Source organism: Protomyctophum bolini (assembly GCF_963924005.1).
Source record: "Protomyctophum bolini genome assembly, chromosome: 1".
NCBI classification, from domain to species: domain Eukaryota; kingdom Metazoa; phylum Chordata; class Actinopteri; order Myctophiformes; family Myctophidae; genus Protomyctophum; species Protomyctophum bolini.
This window is the reverse complement of record NC_137862.1, coordinates 7,427,531-7,448,279: the sequence shown is the minus strand read 5'-3', so window position 1 is coordinate 7,448,279 and position 20,749 is coordinate 7,427,531. Positions and strand designations below refer to the sequence as shown.

The window sequence follows — 20,749 nt, the reverse complement described above, 5'->3', positions numbered from 1 at the left end:
TCGGCAACGGAGAGGGACAATTCCTAACCCCCCCATCATTCACTCATTTATATCGGCAAAAGACACTAGGATATATTATATTATCAGATGATTATTTCCTGAACAGTCTGAATGATATGTTGATTGTCACTTAAAATACTTAAATGAACACTGTTGCCGTGTTGAAGCACACACAACGCACTGTCTTTGAAGTGTTTTTCGTGTGGTTGCTTATTTATTTATTTTTAATACTGTTTTTATTAGGCATTTTTTGTATGACAATTTCAGAATATTATCGACAATGATAATAAGTAATTCAGTTAAATAAAATGAAAAAAATAACAGGCAATGTAAATGTTCCACATACAATACATAATAAAAAAGACATATAAGTGTGATAAACATGAAAAAACTAAAAACAGTTAAACAATGACAAGTGTGAACAGACAAACAAAACAGAGAACAGGACAGACACTCTTACTCTCAAACTTTTCCAACATGTTGTTGTAAATTAAGTGAAATTACAGACATTCTTTTTTAAATAAGAAAAAATAAAATAAAGAAAAAACACTCAGTTCCTTTTTTTCCTTTTCTTTCTTTCCAATTTTCTATTGTGCTATCTATTGTGTAGGAGGGGTTAGCGTGCACCTATTGAAATATTCAATGAAGGGTTGCCATGCCTGGTAGAATCTATCTTCACTCCCTCTCAATTCAAACTTACCGTAATCTTAAGTACCGTAGTGCATAACATCTCTCATAAGTGAAGTGTGAGTCGGAACCTGTGCTTGTTTCCAATTCAACAGTATCAGTCTGCGAGCCAGTAGAGTCACATATTTTACCATGTTATATTGGAAAGTAGACAGTTTGACCCCGGGCCCCGTGATTCCCATAATTGCTGTCAGTGGTGTGGTTGCTTATTTTGATGGTTTCCTATCTATGTGCTGTGCAGACACCTCAGGAGGACTACGTGGAGGCGTCCGTGAAGCAGGCTCTTCAGATCCACCTCAGTGGGATGTGTGGAGACATCCTCATCTTCATGCCCGGTCAGGAGGACATTGAGGTGAGGGGCGCCGCCCTTGTGGCCACCATGCTGCTTCTACCATATCGTTGCTGTCGGGCAGAAACCTTATACTTCGTCATACTACAGTGTCACACAAACATAGAAAAGTATCAGATCTACAAGCTCACAACATGGTGCATACTGCATAGCAATGCGTTGTGAGGTTGTACAATAACAAATTGTCATACGTAGTTCATAGGTCTTAAATAGTTAAAGGATAAGGCCTGTATATACTGTAGGTTTATTGTTTTCTTGTTGTCAACGTAACCTATGATTACGTATAACTTATACCAAGACAAGAAAATACATTTTACTTTTATTTTACATGTTCTTTTTTAAGTATGGTTCATCTTACCTCAACAAATGTAGCTCAAAAGCCACAGAACTCGGTGTTAAAACAACCCGTTCCTGGAACAACTTGATGAAACCATGGCCAAAGCTTTCTAAAACTCTCCAATTAAATGTACGATTAGCGTGTTTGCATTCCGGGCAAAAAATGTAATGCCCCTGTTCATCACAATTCTGAATTGCACTGACCAGTTTTGGGTCTATAAAAATGAGAAAATATGAGAAAAATGTAAATAATTATGCTGATAGCAAATTTAAAAGCCTTGGGGCAGAAGAACCACTACAACTTTTATTATGCTCTGGCATGAAGGCGTTGCCAAAAATGTAGATTTATTTTTGGCAAGCCAACACCATGATACTTCAGAGAATAAATTGAACTTTACGGAAACTTGTTCAACACTGTTCCTTTGACCTGTGCCCTTGTTCAACACGGTTCCTTTGACCTGTGCCCTTGTTCAACACGGTTCCTTTGACCTGTGCCCTTGTTCAACACTGTTCCTTTGACCTGTGCCCTTGTTCAACACTGTTCCTTTGACCTGTGCCCTTGTTCAACACGGTTCCTTTGACCTGTGCCCTTGTTCAACACGGTTCCTTTGACCTGTGCCCTTGTTCAACACTGTTCCTTTGACCTGTGCCCTTGTTCAACACTGTTCCTTTGACCTGTGCCCTTGTTCAACACGGTTCCTTTGACCTGTGCCCTTGTTCAACACTGTTCCTTTGACCTGTGCCCTTGTTCAACACGGTTCCTTTGACCTGTGCCCTTGTTCAACACTGTTCCTTTGACCTGTGCCCTTGTTCAACACTGTTCCTTTGACCTGTGCCCTTGTTCAACACTGTTCCTTTGACCTGTGCCCTTGTTCAACACTGTTCCTTTGACCTGTGCCCTTGTTCAACACTGTTCCTTTGACCTGTGCCCTTGCAGGTGACCTCAGATCAGATCATTGAGCGGTTAGAGGACCTGGAAAGTGCTCCTGCTCTGGCTGTACTTCCCATCTACTCCCAGCTGCCCTCTGACCTGCAGGCAAAAATCTTCCAAAAGGTCTCTATCACCTTATCCTGATTTGTTGTCTTAGAGAAGGCATATTCCATTGCTGTGTTCTGCGTTTACATTTCTATATCCAGGCAATGAAGTTCATTGAAATGGTCTTAGTTTCTGATGTCTTCTTCTTCTACTACACATGGTTAGGCACCAGATGGAGTGAGGAAATGCATCGTAGCCACCAACATTGCTGAGACGTCGTTGACTGTTGACGGAATCATGTTTGTCGTGGATGCCGGATACTGTAAACTCAAGGTGAGACACTTTGAACCGCTCTCTTATTTTTAAGTTGTTCTTTAATAATTTGACCAGGCTAACACAGTCCCTCTTTATTTTTCACTCACTTTTGTTGGTGTCTGTTTGGCCAGGTGTTCAACCCTCGCATTGGAATGGACGCTCTGCAGGTGTACCCCATCAGCCAGGCCAACGCCAACCAGCGCTCTGGCAGAGCCGGGCGCACGGGCCCAGGGCAGTGTTACAGGTAACACTACAGACACACACACACAGGCCCAGGGCAGTGTTACAGGTAACACTACAGACACACACACACAGGCCCAGGGCAGTGTTACAGGTAACACTTCAGACACACACACAGGCCCAGGGCAGTGTTACAGGTAACACTTCAGACACACACACAGGCCCAGGGCAGTGTTACAGGTAACACTTCAGACACACACACACAGCACAGGCCCAGGGCAGTGTTACAGGTAACACTTCAGACACACACACACACACAGGCCCAGGGCAGTGTTACAGGTAACACTTCAGACACACACACACACACACACACACACACACACGCACACGCACACGCATACACACCACACACACACACACACACACACACACACACACACCCACACACACACACACACACACACACACACACACACACACACACACACACACACACACACACACACTTAATACTTTCCCCCTGTTAAATCACTGTTCTATGGGGCATGAAACATAATCTTTTTGATTCTGACTTGCACTCATCTCTGACGTCTGACATATTCAATATCCAATGTGGGCATTTTGCAGACACACCTTTTTCCTGAGAGACTTACAAAGTGCAAGATCAGAGTAAATTATGCCAAACCACAGGGTATAATATATGGTCAGGTAAATGGAGTGCAAAGAAATTAATTAAATGCTCCAGTAGCTAGCCTGTTTAGACCTGATTGAAAGTCAAAGAGATATAGGTTACAATAGGTCTAAATGGGCTAGTATATCTGTGTATGTGTCTGAACGAAAATACATCGCATGGATGCAACTGGGACGTATCCTCAGTGATGTATCCCAAGGTCATCGGGGTTTCGGGTCTCGCGAACATCATACCCCTCACTCGGGTGACCCAGCCGGGGGTGATCAAGTCCCGACTTACGTCCCAGTAGCTATACCCTCGATCAGACCCACTAGGCAAAGACCAGGGCCAGACAATCCGTTGGAACCACTCCGGAACTACTATGCCGGGACTGAGAGGTACTATTCTGGCATGTGGAGGGACTAGGCTCTGTGGGTTGCCTCCTGTCTGGGCCCCTCCTATGTCTCACCAGGACTAGGCTCTGTGGGTTGCCTCCTGTCCTGTCCGGGCCCCTCCTACGTCTCACCAGGTCCACTCCTGCTCTCACCAGGAGTACCGCGAGGACCTTATATATGCACCATTTACCATGTACCATAAGATCAAATACTTCAAATACATCATTAATACATGGTTAGTCCATTCACCTAAGTAATATTACATATTGGTATTGTGAAATGAACAGAATTACAGTTGTTCCTCCAGATTTATAAGACAGTGCTATAGTCGTTTCTTAATTAAAATGCCTATGCATCATGTTACCTTCAGGACATGATGTGTGCCTTGAAGGTCATCACCAGTGTTTTTAAACCGCGAAAGGAATGCAAAAGGTGTGGAATAGAATATGTTGTGCTCCTGACAAAGGAAGTCATCCCTAGTTTATCCTATTCCATTTCTTTTGCAGCATCCTGTTGAGGGGTGGAACCACCCACTGAATCGTGTGCGTCTTATTCCTCCTTTTATTTATTTAATGACTATTTCAGCCCACATAGAGAATGAAACCACCTGAAACACGCTAATCTCTGTTAAGCCTCGCATTTCGCCCAAGTCTTTATGCGTCCTCTCGAATGCAGAGAAAACCAAATAAGGACATTTTGAGCAGAATGTTTTCGTCCTCTGGCTCTGATGGAGATCAGCTTCCTTCTCAAACGGTGTGTCCTGGCAGGGCTCTGATCTGCGACGTGTCCAATTCTTTCAAGACTGTCGGGAGGAAGAGAGAGAGAGAGAGCGGACAGATTTTTCTAATCCCCGGAGGATTTCATGCCGTTTAACTTTGTTTACAGTGTGGAAAATGTACCACAAAAGGCCCCGTCACTGGTATTCACCAGCCCTTTTCTCCCCCTGTCTTCCACATTTGGCTAGCTAAGTGGAGATGCAGTGTGTGACACTCGCACACAAATACGCGCTACCTTTTGCATCGCTAATGAGCTGGGATGCTTATGAAAGCTAGCATGCCATGAAATCCGCCCCACACACCACCCCCACACACACAACTAACTGTGGATCTGTGAAGAATGGGTTTGTGAGCCTGACAATGAGTCTAGCTGAGGGCTTTGACTGGCGCTTGATGGGTATATGCGGTACATAGAGGGGAAAGAGTAAGCCATATTCCACTGTATAATGTGCATAATTTACCCACTCAAAGGCCTCCCTAGCTGTGACCACACACACACACACACACACACACACACACACACACACACACACACAATACACAGCATAGCTAGCTTCAACCTTATACAACCACACACTTAAATATTTAGTGCACACTTGAGAGGGCTAACCCCAGGTTAAAACTTTAATGATTAAAACGGTAACTTTGGCATTTCACTCTTAGGTAGCATATCACAATGGCTGCTCACAGACAGTACTAGGATATTAAAGCTAGCGTCCTGTCTGTGCCTCTCCATTCATTGCAATAGCTTTGTCACTTTGTAATATAATGGTAATAAATCACATTTGTGCCACCTACTAGAACGGATTCCAACAGGGTGGCATGAAGTAAACTCATCCCTCTCTGGCCCCTTTTCCACCGGTTGGTTCCCAGTGGGAACCGGTTCAGTTATTTTTGGTTCTTAGTCCATGAGCCAGAGCTCCAAAATTGAAAGGTTAATTGGGAATTGAGTGGGCAAAACCATACCTATATTAGAACGTTATCACCATGAAACTTCCCCAATTGAGTACGTACACGAAGACAATGATTTATTGTATTACAATTTCTACATTTTTAAATATGCAAATGAGGCATTATGTAGGAAAATATGCAAAGTAATCGAAAATATGAAAAAGCTACTACTGTGGAAGGGTCATCATGTATTAATTTGCTTGTATTGGTTAATATAGGGTATAGTTTTCCCACCAATTTTGGTGGAAAAGGGGCCTATGTGCAGTTTGTTAGTTTATGGTAAATGAACAAAATTCCAGCAGGTCATTGAGATTCAGAGTAACTCCCTCCCTGTTTATGTTCTTCTCTTTGGGGTCCCTGACAGACTGTACACCCAGAGCGCCTATAAGAACGAGATGTTGACCACCACCATCCTGTTTATGTTCTCCTCCTCCCTGACAGACTGTACACCCAGAGCGCCTATAAGAACGAGATGTTGACCACCACCATCCTGTTTATGTTCTCCTCCTCCCTGACAGACTGTACACTCAGAGTGCCTATAAGAATGAGATGTTGACCACCACCATCCTGTTTATGTTCTCCTCCTCCCTGACAGACTGTACACCCAGAGTGCCTATAAGAACGAGATGTTGACCACCACCATCCTGTTTATGTTCTCCTCCTCCCTGCAGACTGTACACCCAGAGTGCCTATAAGAATGAGATGTTGACCACCACCATCCTGTTTATGTTCTCCTCCTCCCTGACAGACTGTACACCCAGAGTGCCTATAAGAACGAGATGTTGACCACCACCATCCCAGAGATCCAGAGGACCAACCTGTCCAACGTGGTGCTGCTGCTGAAGTCTCTGGGCGTCCAGGACCTTCTGCAGTTCCACTTCATGGACCCGCCGCCCGAGGACAACATGCTCAACTCCATGTACCAGCTGTGGATCCTGGGAGCCCTTGACAACACAGGTCAGGTGATGCTCCAAGTGATCTATTTATTGATAGATCACAGTAAGTTGACAGGAAACGGGGAGAGACATGGCGGGGCGGGGGGCGGGGGGGGGAGATACGCAGCAAAGGTCGTCGGGAGCGGGACTCGAACCCGCCACACGCTGTCACCGTGTGCCTGGACCGCTAGGCCGGGCCAGGTCCTTATCTTACAGAATATATATGATATATACACACACATAGTGTACACACACACACACACACACACACACACACACACACACACACACACACACACACACACACACACACACACACACACACACACACACACGCACACACACGGAAACCTAGGAATAAACTTGGCTTCTTTTAGGATTAAGATGTGACACGCTCATGTTTTTGATTAGTTATTTTTTTTGATGATGCGTAGAGATGCTGACGCCGCACATACGGCAGGCGGTAGCCTCTGTTCGTGTGTGTGTGTGTGTGTGTGTGTGTGTGTGGGGGGGGTAGCCTCTGTGGGGGGTTCCTGCACTGATGCTACAGAGGCACCACAAGCAGGGATGGAGCGGGGGGGCTTAGTCGCTGGAGTAATTGCCTAGAACCTGATCCTGTGTTTGATTTGACTGGTGGGGTCTCATCTCCTGTCTCATCTTAGCCCCATTCGCTGGGATTTAGGGATTTGGGGGGGTGGGTGGATGGGAGAGGGGGGGGGGACATTTTGACGGTACCCTGTATGGTGTGTTAACAGCAGATTATGTCTGATTAAAGCTTACCTGGCCCTGCTCTGCCTCTCTGCCTCTCACCCCCCACACACACACACACACACACACACACACACCACACACAACGCGCACACACCCACACTTCATAAGCCTCTTACACTCTTTTCATCTAATCATTAACATCAGAACAGAAGTTTTTCAGCCATGTTCGCTCGCCCTCCTCGGTTTAGATAATCAAAGTATCCTCCAACTGTCAGCAGTTTGTCTCTACCTCTGTCACAGTGACAGACAAACGTTTATTCCATCTCCTCCTATCCCTCCATACCAGCAGAGGCTCCCTGTGGTCAGGAAGTTAGCTACTCGCCCAAAGGACGCTCTTCCTTATATTATATAGAGCGTCGAAGTCTGACGTCAATATCGGTAGAGGGCGCAAATCCACAGGTTCATGTACTTTTTATTTGCATTATAATCCCCATAGGGGGATTTTAGATCGCCTCATATAAGAACTGTGTTTGAAAAATAAACATGTCACCCCGGCCGCTTCACTCATATGGATATGAAGAATCAACTGACTGAGAGAAAACGCTAATGTTACTGCTACTGAATTAGTTACATTTTGACTAGAAGCAGACTGTATCATATATGAGTGACTGACTGTTGCAAACGATACAGAGACACCTCCCTGACAATAACGCCGAGACAGCTTGTTTATTTTTGGACCACAACACTTATATGAAACGATTTTAAGATCACCCCATGTTATTCTCCATAGAGAAATTACTGCCGCGAACCAGGCGAATCGAAGGGATGAGAGCGAGTTACGTCAGGACTTCGGTGCTCTATTTCTTTGGGACTTGTTCGTTCTCTCTCTCTCTCTGTGTGTGTGTAACCTCACCTTGTGTTCCTGTTTAGGTGCTCTGACACCGACGGGTCGCCTGATGGTGGAGTTCCCCCTGGACCCGGCTCTGTCCAAGATGCTGATCGTGTCGTGTGACATGGGCTGCAGCGCCGACATCCTCATCATCGTCTCCATGCTGTCGGTGCCGGCCATCTTCTACAGGCCCAAGGTGGGCGCTCATGGACGCAGCGGCTTCTGTCTTAACCCATTTGGACCTGACCTAACAGATTGTGTGCCCAAGACGTCTGTGGGCGTCCTGTGGGTATTTCCTGCTATGTGGTGCCCAAGACGTCTGTGAAAAACAAAATATGAATGTAAAAAGTGGGCACCCTGGGGTTTAAAAAAAAAAAAGTGTTCATTCATCGCTACTAAGGGGTGCCAAAAAGTCCCTGAGCGCCAGTTTCTATACATTTTTTTATTTTATTTTTATTTAAAAAAAAATGTTTTTGCCTAATGTTATACACGTTTGAAAAAGACGTAAAAGACGTCGTTGGCACTGTGGGAGTTGCTAAAAAATCAGTTAATTAAGTCCTTGGCAGACATATGAGCTGCTGTTTCTATGCATGTTTTTTTATGTGCTTAGTGTTTCAAATTTTGTGACTTCACTTGAATTTTTGTTACTGGACTCATGAAAGAATTATGCAGTTCAGCAAGGACGAAAAAAGAAAAACACATATATTACGTTAATTACCAGGAAAATGGTATGAAAATAACCACCTGCTCCTACAGGGTCGTGAGGAGGAGAGCGACCAGGTCAGGGAGAAGTTTGCGGTCCCTGAGAGCGACCACCTCACCTACCTCAACGTCTACATGCAGTGGAAGAACAACAACTACTCTAGCGTCTGGTGCAACGAGCACTTCATCCACACCAAGGCCATGCGCAAGGTCTCGTATATATAACATAAAATTCAACTTTTTCCATTTTCTTTGTGCTTGTCTATGGTGTGTTGGTGCAGGTGTATATATTTCATATATGTCTTGTATATGGTGTGTTGGTGCAGGTGTATATATTTCATATATATCTTGTATATGGTGTGTTGGTGCAGGTGCGTGAGGTTCGCTCCCAGCTGAAGGACATCATGGTGCAACAGAGGATGAATCTGATCTCCTGTGGCTCCGACTGGGACATCATCAGGAAGTGCATCTGTGCCGCTTACTTCCACCAGGCGGCCAAGCTCAAGGTACTAGAAAGCATTGGTTGACGTCTGTGATGTGGCTAACCTGATATATCCCCTGATATTAGAAACATAGACTCTATCACCATTTTCCAAACTTACCTCAAGACCCACCTGTTTAGGCAGGCATATGGCTGACCTCTGCTGCAAGCTGTACCTTATGTTTTGCTTTTAACTATGTTTGCATAAACAGTTTTAACCTGTTGTAATGGCGACCTTGAGTGCCCTGAAAGGCGTCTTATAAATAACATGTATTATTATTATTAACCTCACGTCCGCATCATTCTTTTCTAGACTGGATCAGGAAACTGCATAAGGAGTTGTCCCAGTCTAGATGCTGCAGAACTATCATCCAAATCAGGGTTTAAAAAAAGATTAGTTACTGACGGACCGGGGAGAAAACATAGTCTCCTTCCGGCCTTCAGCCTGGAGGAGACAATTAAAATATTCGCAACCTTCTGTGTGGGGCAGCCCAAACTCTCTTTTTAGTTTTTCTGTTTTTATTAGGTCTTTTTCTTTTTACGTCATTTTTAAATGGAAAGCACTTTGGGTCAACGTCTGTTGTTTTTAAATGTGCTATATAAATAAAGGTGACTTAACTTGACATAGCGAATAACAGAGAGCTTACAGGACAACTTTGGGGGGTTTTTTTCAACCAAGGTTCATGTTTTAGGTTGTTATTAGAAGGAGGGAGACCCGTACGCTGCCACTTGCTGCTTCAAGAGCTTTTTATTTAATGTCAAAGTGCAACATTTCGGTCTTTCAACCTTCCTCAGGCAACTGCCTTAGGAAAGGTGCAGAGAAACGTTTGCCTAGTACTGGGGAAACCCATGCTCACATTGACATAGTTTATTTACGCGTGTGTGTGTGTGTGTGTGTGTGTGTGTGTGCGTGTGTGTGTGCGTGTGCGTGCAGGGCATTGGCGAGTATGTGAACGTCAGAACAGGCATGCCGTGCCACCTCCACCCCACCAGCTCCCTGTTTGGCATGGGCTACACGCCAGACTACATCACCTACCATGAGCTGGTCATGACCACCAAGGTAACCTTCCGCTATGTGCATGTTGTGATAAATATGTTCTCGCCAGTACTTGTTCTTATGAGACCATGGCAGTGTTTCGGTGTGTAACTGCATTTTTCATTACCGTTTGTTCTTGTAGGAGTACATGCAGTATGTTGTATTTAAGCAATATTACACGAGAGGGTGTGGTTTAACGTGATTATTGCCACGACAGTGATGCGGTAAGGAACGAGACGAAGTCGAGTTCCGCAAGTATCACTGAAGTGAAGTAAACTAAGAAAATCGCTGATTTTTTTTTTTAATGACGGATGTAGTCACTACGACCACAAATGTCCCAAGAAACTAGCTAGCCCTAGCCACCGAGTTTGCTAGCGCTCTGGGAAAACAGAGCAGCTGAATTCTTTGTTTTGATTAGGTGGTGAATGGTGCTGGTTTGATTCACGGCTAGAAGCCGTTTCAACCAATCAGATTGCTTCCTCGAAACGACCTGTTGTAGAATTATGTTTAATCACCACATGCAGTGTTATATTTATGTTTCATCAGTACATCCAGTATATATTTAATCAATAAATGCAATGTGTTGTGTGTGCAGGAGTACATGTTGTGTACAGTGTGTTTCACCAGTGTTTCTTACTGTAGGAGTACATGCAGTGTGTTGTGTACAGTATGTTTACAGTATGTTTTCTTACTGTAGGAGTACATGCAGTGTGTGACAGCGGTGGACGGAGAGTGGCTGGCGGAGCTGGGGCCGATGTTCTACAGCATTAAACACGCGGGGAAGAGCAGAAATGTAGGACAACATCATTACTACCGTTTTCTGTTTTCACAATGTGACGTTCAGTATGCTGCCCCTGCTTAAGCCCAACACACACCGTCTGTGAAGCCACGCGGCACAGCCGCCGCACAGCAACACCCACAGGACGCGGCGCTCTACCGTGCGGCTGGCCAGGCAGGCCACGCCCACGGATTACCCGGATGGAGGCCGTGCGGCAACGCCTGGAAAATAGAACGGCGGCGCATCGGAGCGTCAGGCTCAGGCGAGGCGTGAACGCACGCGTCTGATGCCGCCGGTGTGGGATAGGTTAATTGAAAATAACGGAGGCGGCTGTTTTGACGCGCGGCTTTAGCTAATTTATACTGCATAGTATGACCGTGTCGGTTACCAAATAGAACAGATCTACAAGCAAAAAATCACACCCGTGTGAAGTGAGGGGCGCTAATATATTAAAGTCTAACTCATGTTGATTAAGGGATGTAATGGTGATCTAAAACAAACGGTGTCAAAACAGACATTAATTTCTCTTTATTGTTAATGGCATTTAATGTTTGTGTTGGGGACAAGAGGACGTAAATATTCCCTTCATTGTCAATGGCGTTTTTTAACCCATTTTGGGCGGAAACCCCTTTTGGTGTTAGCATTATGTTATGCTTTAGCTATTGAAAAATAGCAGATCTACAAGCTACGAGCTTGTAGGTCTGCTATTATTTTTTAATCGAAAGAACGACTGACATAGAATCATAGCTTTTTCAGAAAACTGTCAGGATGTAGAAGACATTTTTAGAATCTGATCTCAGGTCAAAATGGGTTAATGTTTGTGTTGGGGACAAGACGACGTAAATGTTCCCTTCATTGTCAATGGCGTTTTTTTAAACGAACATTGAACTAAAAACAAACCTGTATAGCGGCCCTCAAAAACACAATGCAATGGGCTCTATGCGTACACGCCATTACTGATGATACTAATGAAGACTGTTCCATTCTGGTCAAACAGAGCAGAGCATGTTGCCTCACTAGGAAACACTCTGCTTCACCAGTGGGTCTCAAAGTGTCCTTGAGTGGGTTCTAAATGGCCCTGTACAGTTTACAAACGGAACCAAATGGACCAGTACACTCTCAGAGTTCTGGGGCTCCTTGAAATTAAAACGTAAGAACCGAACTGTACCCTATAAATGGAACAGAGCCTTAATTTGTATCATCGGTAACACCAGGAAGTAGAGAAGGGGCCCAGAAGAATTATTCTGTGTGCATGGAGCCCATTGTGGTGAACAGCAACACTTAACGGTGAAGTATAAATTTGCATTTAGTGCCACACTCTACTCATGATACAAGGCCATACTTGATTTTATAAGGATATGCTAAATATAAAAATACGTGCAGGTACTCCAGACTAGGCTTTTAGAGCCACACCGTGCATATGTTGGTCTCCCTACTCTACTCGACACCTACTTGGTTGACGATTTGAATAAAGTTGGTTGTACAATGTCAAAGTCACTTGAAGCAGACGACACACTGCTGGATTGGACTCGCCACCATCCTTATTTTAGTTCAGAAAACCAAAAAAAACTGAAAGTATCGTCGTTGATTTCTCCAGGAAAACCGTCGGCGGGCCAAGGAGGAGATCACCAACATGGAGGAGGAGATGTCCATGGCCGAGGAGCAGCTGCGGTCGCGTCGCGAGGAGCAGGAGAAGAAGAGCAACGCCAACAGCGTCAGGTGAGGCAGAGGAGGAGGCCGCCATGATGCAACGCCCTCATATTGCAATGGTTCCCTCGTGCGCCTCATTCTCCATCCAGTCAGAGTAGAAACCATTTAATTCAGCACCAACCCCTTTTTCTCCCCCCCCATCCCCCTCCCCCCTCTCTCTCTCTCCCTCCCTCTCTACTGCACCTCTCTCGCTCCTCATGATGAGCTTTTCTCACCTCTGGTCCCTCCAGACGAGACAAAAAGAAATAATATTGACTCCGCGCTGACCCCCATTACTGCAGCAATTTAAATGGTGCCACAGCAGAGCAGAGAAAAAGGAGGAGAGAAGAACGTTCCTTTTCAAATTAGACCAAAAAGTTAATTTCACACCCCATCCTCGAGCTTCACAGGAAAGAAATAAGGTTATAAAGAAAGAGAAGAGAGAGGGGGGGGGGGCACACTTTTGTTGTTAATTAATCAGACGGTTTATCTATTCGAGCTTGTGTGACAGATATGTTGAAAATAATCACATTAGAGCGGTAGGATTAAGAATTAGATTAAGCAGAGGAAGTTAAAAGTGTTATAATGAGGGTGGTCTGCTCTCCGCTGCTGCCTTTGTGTCCCTGCCGGGGAACGAGACCCCCACACGGTGAACACACTGTCCGGGATGCAGGACTGCACCTGCTGCCTCTCTCACACCTCCTTCAGCCCAGCGGCGGCAGCACGAAGCAGCACTTTGAAAACACAAAGTGGGGCCTAGTCATTGTTATGGGACTTAATATTCCTGTGTTTTCTCTATGAGAGAGAGACCACTGTATACGTATATACAGAACATTTATCGTGATCTCCAACAATCAGTGCTCCAGTCCCGTTTTAACCACTAATCTCCTTCTCCAGCCCTCCATCCATATCCATGCCAGACTATACTGGTGTCCTTGTCTCTGCCTGTGGGGACAGGACAAAATGGGGACGGGGGGGGGACAGGAGGGGACAGAAAGAGGACACAATGACAGAGAGGGGTTATGGCCTGATGGCTGTAATTGTTGCCTGTGTTGTAGAGATGGATGGAGGAGAGAGATGAGGGGACACTAGGCAGTGTCAGGGTGTCACGCTGCTGTAATTAAAGATGATAGATTGTGCTGTCAGTGGCGTCAGGCTCTGCAACGGTCCTCCAGTCTCTACAGAGAGGCCAAACCGTGTTCTCCCCCTCCTCCTCTAGCCAAATGTCCATTCTCTGTCTCTACAGAGAGTCTCTACAGAGAGGCCAAACCGTGTTCTCCCCCTCCTCCTCTAGCCAAATGTCCATTCTCTGTCTACCTCACTATAAACCGCACTAGCAAGTGACAACAGCATGTCTCTGGCATTACTTACTATGCTGTAAACTACCGGTATTAGTATTAGTACGGTTGCTTCAAAGGCAACCACAGTATAGTTATTGATTGATTGATTGATTTAGATAGTTATTAACAGTTTGCAGAATTACAGTACATTTCAAGCACAAACTCAATACAAAGACTGTTAACTGTGAGTGGACGACCCAATTAAGCATTACACTTGCTTACAAGAGGGTCCACCATGTTGAATTCATCAAAACATTTAGAGACGTACAAATAGACACTTCTATATAGTCAAAGAACAGAACAGGATTTCATCATAAAGGAGGTAAAAAGGGAAAATAAACATATACAGTGAGGGGAAAAAGGGGGGGGATTCAGATTTTACGGGGGCCAGTCCGTATAGGTGCCCTTTGAGAGCGGTTTTGAAGGAGTCAAGGGATTCACATGTCTTAATGACTGTTGGTAGGGCGTTCCACATTTTGGTGGCATAGGAGCGAAAATAATTTAGTCCTTTGTTTGTGCCGAATCTGGGTTGTACATGGATTGTTGCACTCCCTCTGGTGTTGTGGGTGTGGGTGTGTCTCTGGCAGTACTTACTATGCTGTAAACTACCAGTATTCGTACGGTTGCTTCAAAGGCAACCACAGTATAGGTATTGCTCCTATCATTGTATGGCTTTTATTTATATCCGCAAAATGTTTGCCTCAATACTCCCCAGAGTGATCGTGGCACATACTCCATAGATATGTCAAATCGATAAAAAGGCTTTCACTTAAACCCTTTGCATTTGTGGGGGCCCCCTATGGGTTGAACTGTTTGTTGCAGCAACTAAATAAATAATTATATAAATTTTTTGACCAATTATCTTTGGACCAATCTCCTTCAAATTACACGTGATCTTGGGGGTCATGCATAGACTGTAAAAAATATGGACAAAGCGTTCTCCGGGTCTAACATGAACGTAAAATGAAGCCTGTCAGTCCTTGTATTGTAAGTCGCCATCTTTCTAGATCCGTTTGGGCCCAGCTGGCCCATTGGCTGGCCCAGACAACGAGGCGGGACTTCCCCCCTTCTTCTTCGTTGGTTTTTATTTTGACTCGAGTGGGTGGGGAATCCCGATCATAGACTGTAACGGTAGCCACGCCCCTCAGAACATACGCGACGTTATGGTAATTTTTTTAATAAATGGGACCATAATTTTCCTAAAAGAATATTATGACATTAGAAATGAGACTTTAAACTAGTGACTGGAAGAAGAAAGTATTCATGACTATGTTTATTAAGGTAATACAATCTAGGTGAAGTTGGGCCCAAATACATGGACTTCTATGGGGCTATGGGTTTTTTTGGGCCCAATGACAGCGCCACAACAGGCCATTATATGAACTTTCAGGAAATCCCGATTTCCTTAGTAGCTTCACAAAATGTCTGTCTGACTGCCCCCCTGGGGTCATGTGACAATGAAAGTCACATGACTTAAATAAATAAAAACCCAAAAACATCCTATCATACAAAGATTTGGCGGACCCCAACCACAGGGGGCACCACAAATGTAAAAGAGTATAAACAATTAGTAATACTCTGCTGTTGGGGAGAATTTTTGTTGATATATTTTGTCAATGACTTGCATGAGAGGGGGGAGAGGTTGTGGAGTTAGCTGCTTTAGCAGACAGTTTGCGGGTCCAATGGAGTTGAGTGGTTTTGTCCGAAGCACATTTTAATACTTTTCATTGGTTCAAATTTTTTTTAATAACCAACACACAGATGTAATAGCATCGATTTATGGAACCTGAAAAATTTAGTTACCCAGTAGGTGGTTTCTGCCGGACAGCAATGATAAGCAATTTACATTTTTTCGGTGGTGAGGTGACCACCGCTCCGGTGGTGAGGTGACCACCGGAGCTGAAATAACGTTGAGCGGTGGTGAGTAAAAACAGAGAAGGGCTGGAGCGGTGGTGGTGCTTTGCTCTTCACCGCGGCTCGTGACGTCATGTTGTAGTTCGGTGGTCACCTCACCACCGGAAATCCAGACTATGAATGAGCCTTTCGGCCTATTCATAGTCTGGATTTTAGGTGGTGAGGTGACCACCGCTCCGGTGGTGAGCTGACCACCGGAGCTGAAATAACGTTGAGCGGTGGTGAGTAAAAACAGAGAGAAGGGCTGGAGCGGTGGCGGTGGTTTGCTCTTCACCGCGGCTCAGTGACGTCATGTTGTAGTTCGGTGGTCACCTCAGTGACGTCATGTTGTAGTTCGGTGGTCACCTCACCACCGGAAATCCAGACTATGTATGAGCCTTAAAGGCCCTCGCGCTGTTCTGGTGGTACCTCTACGTCACCTACGTCTACGTCACCCGTTCACAGAGCAAACCAACCAACGGTGCGCTCTCTCTTGCTCTCTCTTAACAAAATGTTTATGCAACTTTTCTTCTCTAATTCAGGGCAGTGAAAATCTGCACCCCAGGAAGAAAAGAGGAGGCCCCCCAGACTCCCAGGCACACCCCCGCCCGCTTTGGACTCTAGAACCTTCTGTTATACAGCGGCGGGCCACCAACCAACCCACAGGCACTCACGTCCCCCTGCCAACACGATCATGCCTTCTGTGATTCATCTAGAGACCACTAGAGGGAGAACTTGTATAAGGCACACAGGACTTCCAAGATAATCCTTCCTTCAGCTTTATCACAATGCATCCTCCTACAGCACCATACAGTAGGCCCAGCTGTATCTCTGATAGATTGCTGCATGTTTTTGTTTGTTTTTTTGATAGTTTAATAAGAAATAAAAGAACAATGCTGTAATATATTAATATTGCACTTAATCTCTAAAAACTGGTGGTAGAGGTGGCAGGCGTGTATTTTTAATGGTAATTCTGCAGGCTTTGTGGTTGTTCCAGATATTAGTTATTTTGTGGGTATTGTTTCAAACTATGGGAATTGTGTTTCATATTGTGTTTGGCTGGTCGACTTCTTATTGAGTTTTTGGGTTGACCACTTAAATGGCAAAGTTGACTTGTCTTTACTTGGCCTGCTCAATTTTCCTCTACTCTACACCGAATTGCTTTGCCGAAAATAGCAAATCTTCGAGCTCGCATCGCTTCACAACGTGTTGGAAGCTTTGTAGATGGCCTATTTTCTGCTAATGTTCCCCTCTTAGAATAGGATGCTAGGGCACTAAACGGCCTCGGTTACCATCGGCACAGACAAACGGTTTATGAACTGGCATGACTGTCTAAAGACAATAGATTTCTATTGTGGGACTCCTATATATATAATGAAATAGAGACACTTAGCTTTTAGTTAATTGAGCTTTCCCAGACAGTTAACCCTGCACCAAACATCTTAATAATATACCACAGCTTTGCACCGTGCATATGAATCACTTTGCTAGATAAAAGTCATGACAATTGTTTCATTTTCATGGTCCTTGTGTCAGAAATGGCAACTCACTCCATCTTTAAACCCGTGTGGTTGGATATGAAGAGGCCTGGCCTGCCTGTCTGGGGGGTTCTGTACCTGTCATACATGGCTCTGAATAGTTATTGGACAGTCACTTGCAACTAAAGTCTTTTTTTTTAATTAGCTTCTGATGTAAACTGATGAATAAATTGGACTATTTTTTAATCTCTTTTTTTTTTTAATGATTGTTGTAACTATGTTGTGTATCTGCCAAAGTCTGTGGCACATTCACATGTGATAAGCAAAGTTTGTATTTTACTTTAATTTATGGACAATTCTCCTCAAATGGAACCAATTGGGCCATTTCGGTTCCATTACATGGTCATACAGTATATGTGATTGAAAACATTCTGATTTAGATTCCAACATAACTGTTTACATTTTTTTTTTTGGGTGTAAATCCTCATTTTTATGCTTATGCTGGATTCACATGTTCTCATTTGAGATGTAGACCCAATCATTCCTGACCATACCCTAATGGTCGGGTATGACCCCATCTGAACCCTCCTGAAACCGCTTCTGAATAGTAGATGGAATGGGGGTTCACGCACATACGGTGGATTTCTTAACGACACCTTAATCCTTGAAGATTCTGTCCGGTAACGGGCAAAAACAAGTCCAATAAATAAACCCCTTATTTATATTATAACCTTTTCTTACACATATCCTGACCCTAAACCTCAAGATGAAAACAATAGAAACAAACATAACCTTTGAAGGAAACAACCTACGGAGACGAATTAATCAATTTTTCTGTACAATTTGGACCCGCATCTGATCTGAACAAATAAGTACTGTATATTGTATCTAGTGCATTAATAGTGCATTGTGGTTTGCTGGCAGCTTGCTAGTTCTTGCACACATACGGTACACCTACAATTAAATTACCTGCCACAGCCAAATAATATTTAATCAGAAGCGTCAGGTGACACATTCTAATCATAATTATGATAAATGACCCAGTAAGCAAAGCAGCACCCTTCATTCTTCTGTAAATGCTCCTGTCAGCTGACTGGAACACATTATGTAGTTGGTCTAAAGAGCCCTTTACTCCCTTTCGTATTGGCCAATTGGTGAAAAGTTATTCTACAGCATTTCCAAATAGGTATGGCCAATAAACTGAAATGTGTAGGTTTGGTAGGATTTATAACGAGTGGCCATAATGAAATGTACACAATGTGGTTTGATTGTCAGTCCTGAGCTGAGGCCCATGGAAATAATGAGAGAAACAAAAGCGCACACTAGCCCCCCCCCCCCCCCCAACACACACAGACACACACTGAAACAAAATGCTTAAATTGTTGATGCAACACTGTTCCATGAAGGAACCGGCAGGTAATTTGAATCCTCTCACAGCTGTGAGTTGTTGATGTACTTTAGTTATAAGAGACAAGCGTGTGGGTGGATCTTGAGCATTGAAGCTGTATGTAAATCTTCAGGTCACGGACTGACTGTGGTTAAAGAAAGAAAAAGGGCTGAATGGTAGTGCTATAGCTGGCTTCATCACACTTATGTCTTATGTTGAAGCCTCGCTTTCTATAGCTAGCAAACATTTGGAAGGAAAGACAAAAGGAAAGCCAGTTTGACTGATTCGTTCAAGAGGGAACTGTCTTGACTAGTATATGGAGGAAGAATCCATCTATAAAAAACCCTTTCTTGTTGGTTGGTTAGTGTTATTCTCATTTCTCAGGCTCAATGTAAGACACATACTAATAGAGATTGTGAGTAGTGCCCTTGAAGTTCAAGGCTTGAACCCCTCAAGTCACCAAGCTATCGTGATTGAGGATGGCAGGCAGACGGAAGAAGGGATTAAGGGACAGACCTAATGGACTCCACCAACTATAATGAGACAAATCTTAGCTATGGGCTGACATTTTGAAATAGTCCTTGTGAATGACGGCGTCAGCAGTCACCTTTACCAAAGCTTTCCAGGGTAAGGGCCCTGTAATGATGGACGGAATTAAAATGGCCTCCGAGGCGACAGAGACAGGAGACATAGGATTAGGGTGCAAAGACCTCTCAGATGAGCATATGCCCCCCAAAAAAGAGAAGACAGCGGCAGCGCTTACATTAACTATGTCTCTCCGTTATTGATAGGATTTTATTTTATATTAGTTGTTGACCAGTGATGACCACTGTTAGATGTTGTACTGTCTCTGCCATTAATCCCCCCCCCCCCCCCACACACACACACACAATGCAAGTGTCTGGTGGTGGACTGGGGACAAGCTCCACTGTCATTACAAATTTAATAAGAGCACAAGTGAGATTGATGAGAGAAACAGTGGCATCAACCGCTCTTTTAATTAACTCCTGTCCCATAATGGTTGCTGGGACGGGAGGCACAGAGCGAAGAACGAGGCATTTTCTTCCTCGTTCCCTCCCTTTTCTGTTTTGTTGCCTCGCTCACCCCAGATAATGAACAGCCTTCTGGGACCCAATTACATCCAAGGCTGCATTAGGAGAGCAGCAGGCCCAGTGGAAACTTCAGTTGAGGTTCTCCTCATCACCCACAAGCCCCGTCCTCCCTCCCATCCTGCTGGGGATGGCCTTCAGTTGATTGAATTTTGAATGTAATGTTACCCCCCAAACCCCCCCTACGCACGCAGCCACGCATGCATGCTTGTCTTGCCTTGTGGTTGTCCATCGTGTCCGATGATGACCATCTTCTCCTATTTGTGAGTCCTCTGGTGGCTGTATAGTCCGATCCTGGATCCGCAGTCACGGTTGCAGACCAGGCATATGAAAGCGGTACTGGAAGCGGTACTGGGGGGAACAGGGGTGGCTTTGCGGGCATGCCTCTTTGCACGCTTTGCTGCACGGTGTTGTGTGCGCTGGCTTTCTATATGCTGCACTCCCTGTGCGGAGCGAGAGCGCCAGAGGTCGCGACAGGATGCGAGTTCCTCTAGTGAAGAGGGGTTGATCTGGCCTCTCTTCAGTGTGGTCTTAATTTGGTCTTTGAACCGCTTCTTCTGCCCACCGGCAATCCTCAAAAATGATGAAAAACTGCGCGCTATAGTATGCCGTACGATATGGGCTATAGCCCATGGTCCAAAATGATGAGAAACGAGGCTAACTTTTTTTTCCAAAAATTCAAAAAA

At 44.6% G+C, this 20,749-nt stretch overlaps 1 protein-coding gene across 1 annotated transcript in view; it reads left to right on the top strand.

The window, feature by feature from the left end:
• dhx38 (DEAH (Asp-Glu-Ala-His) box polypeptide 38) overlaps positions 1-17,767 on the top strand; it is a 29,512-nt gene extending 11,745 nt beyond the window's left edge. The window contains exons 16-27 of the mRNA XM_080760233.1: positions 929-1,039; positions 2,310-2,426; positions 2,574-2,681; positions 2,795-2,907; positions 6,384-6,592; positions 8,212-8,366; positions 8,927-9,082; positions 9,244-9,378; positions 10,288-10,413; positions 11,087-11,182; positions 12,765-12,886; positions 16,632-17,767. Of these exons, the coding sequence (XP_080616359.1) occupies positions 929-1,039; positions 2,310-2,426; positions 2,574-2,681; positions 2,795-2,907; positions 6,384-6,592; positions 8,212-8,366; positions 8,927-9,082; positions 9,244-9,378; positions 10,288-10,413; positions 11,087-11,182; positions 12,765-12,886; positions 16,632-16,713 (1,530 nt within the window). The 3' untranslated portion in view covers positions 16,714-17,767. The remainder of the gene's footprint in view (positions 1-928; positions 1,040-2,309; positions 2,427-2,573; positions 2,682-2,794; positions 2,908-6,383; positions 6,593-8,211; positions 8,367-8,926; positions 9,083-9,243; positions 9,379-10,287; positions 10,414-11,086; positions 11,183-12,764; positions 12,887-16,631) is intronic.
• The last annotated feature ends 2,982 nt before the right edge of the window (positions 17,768-20,749 follow it).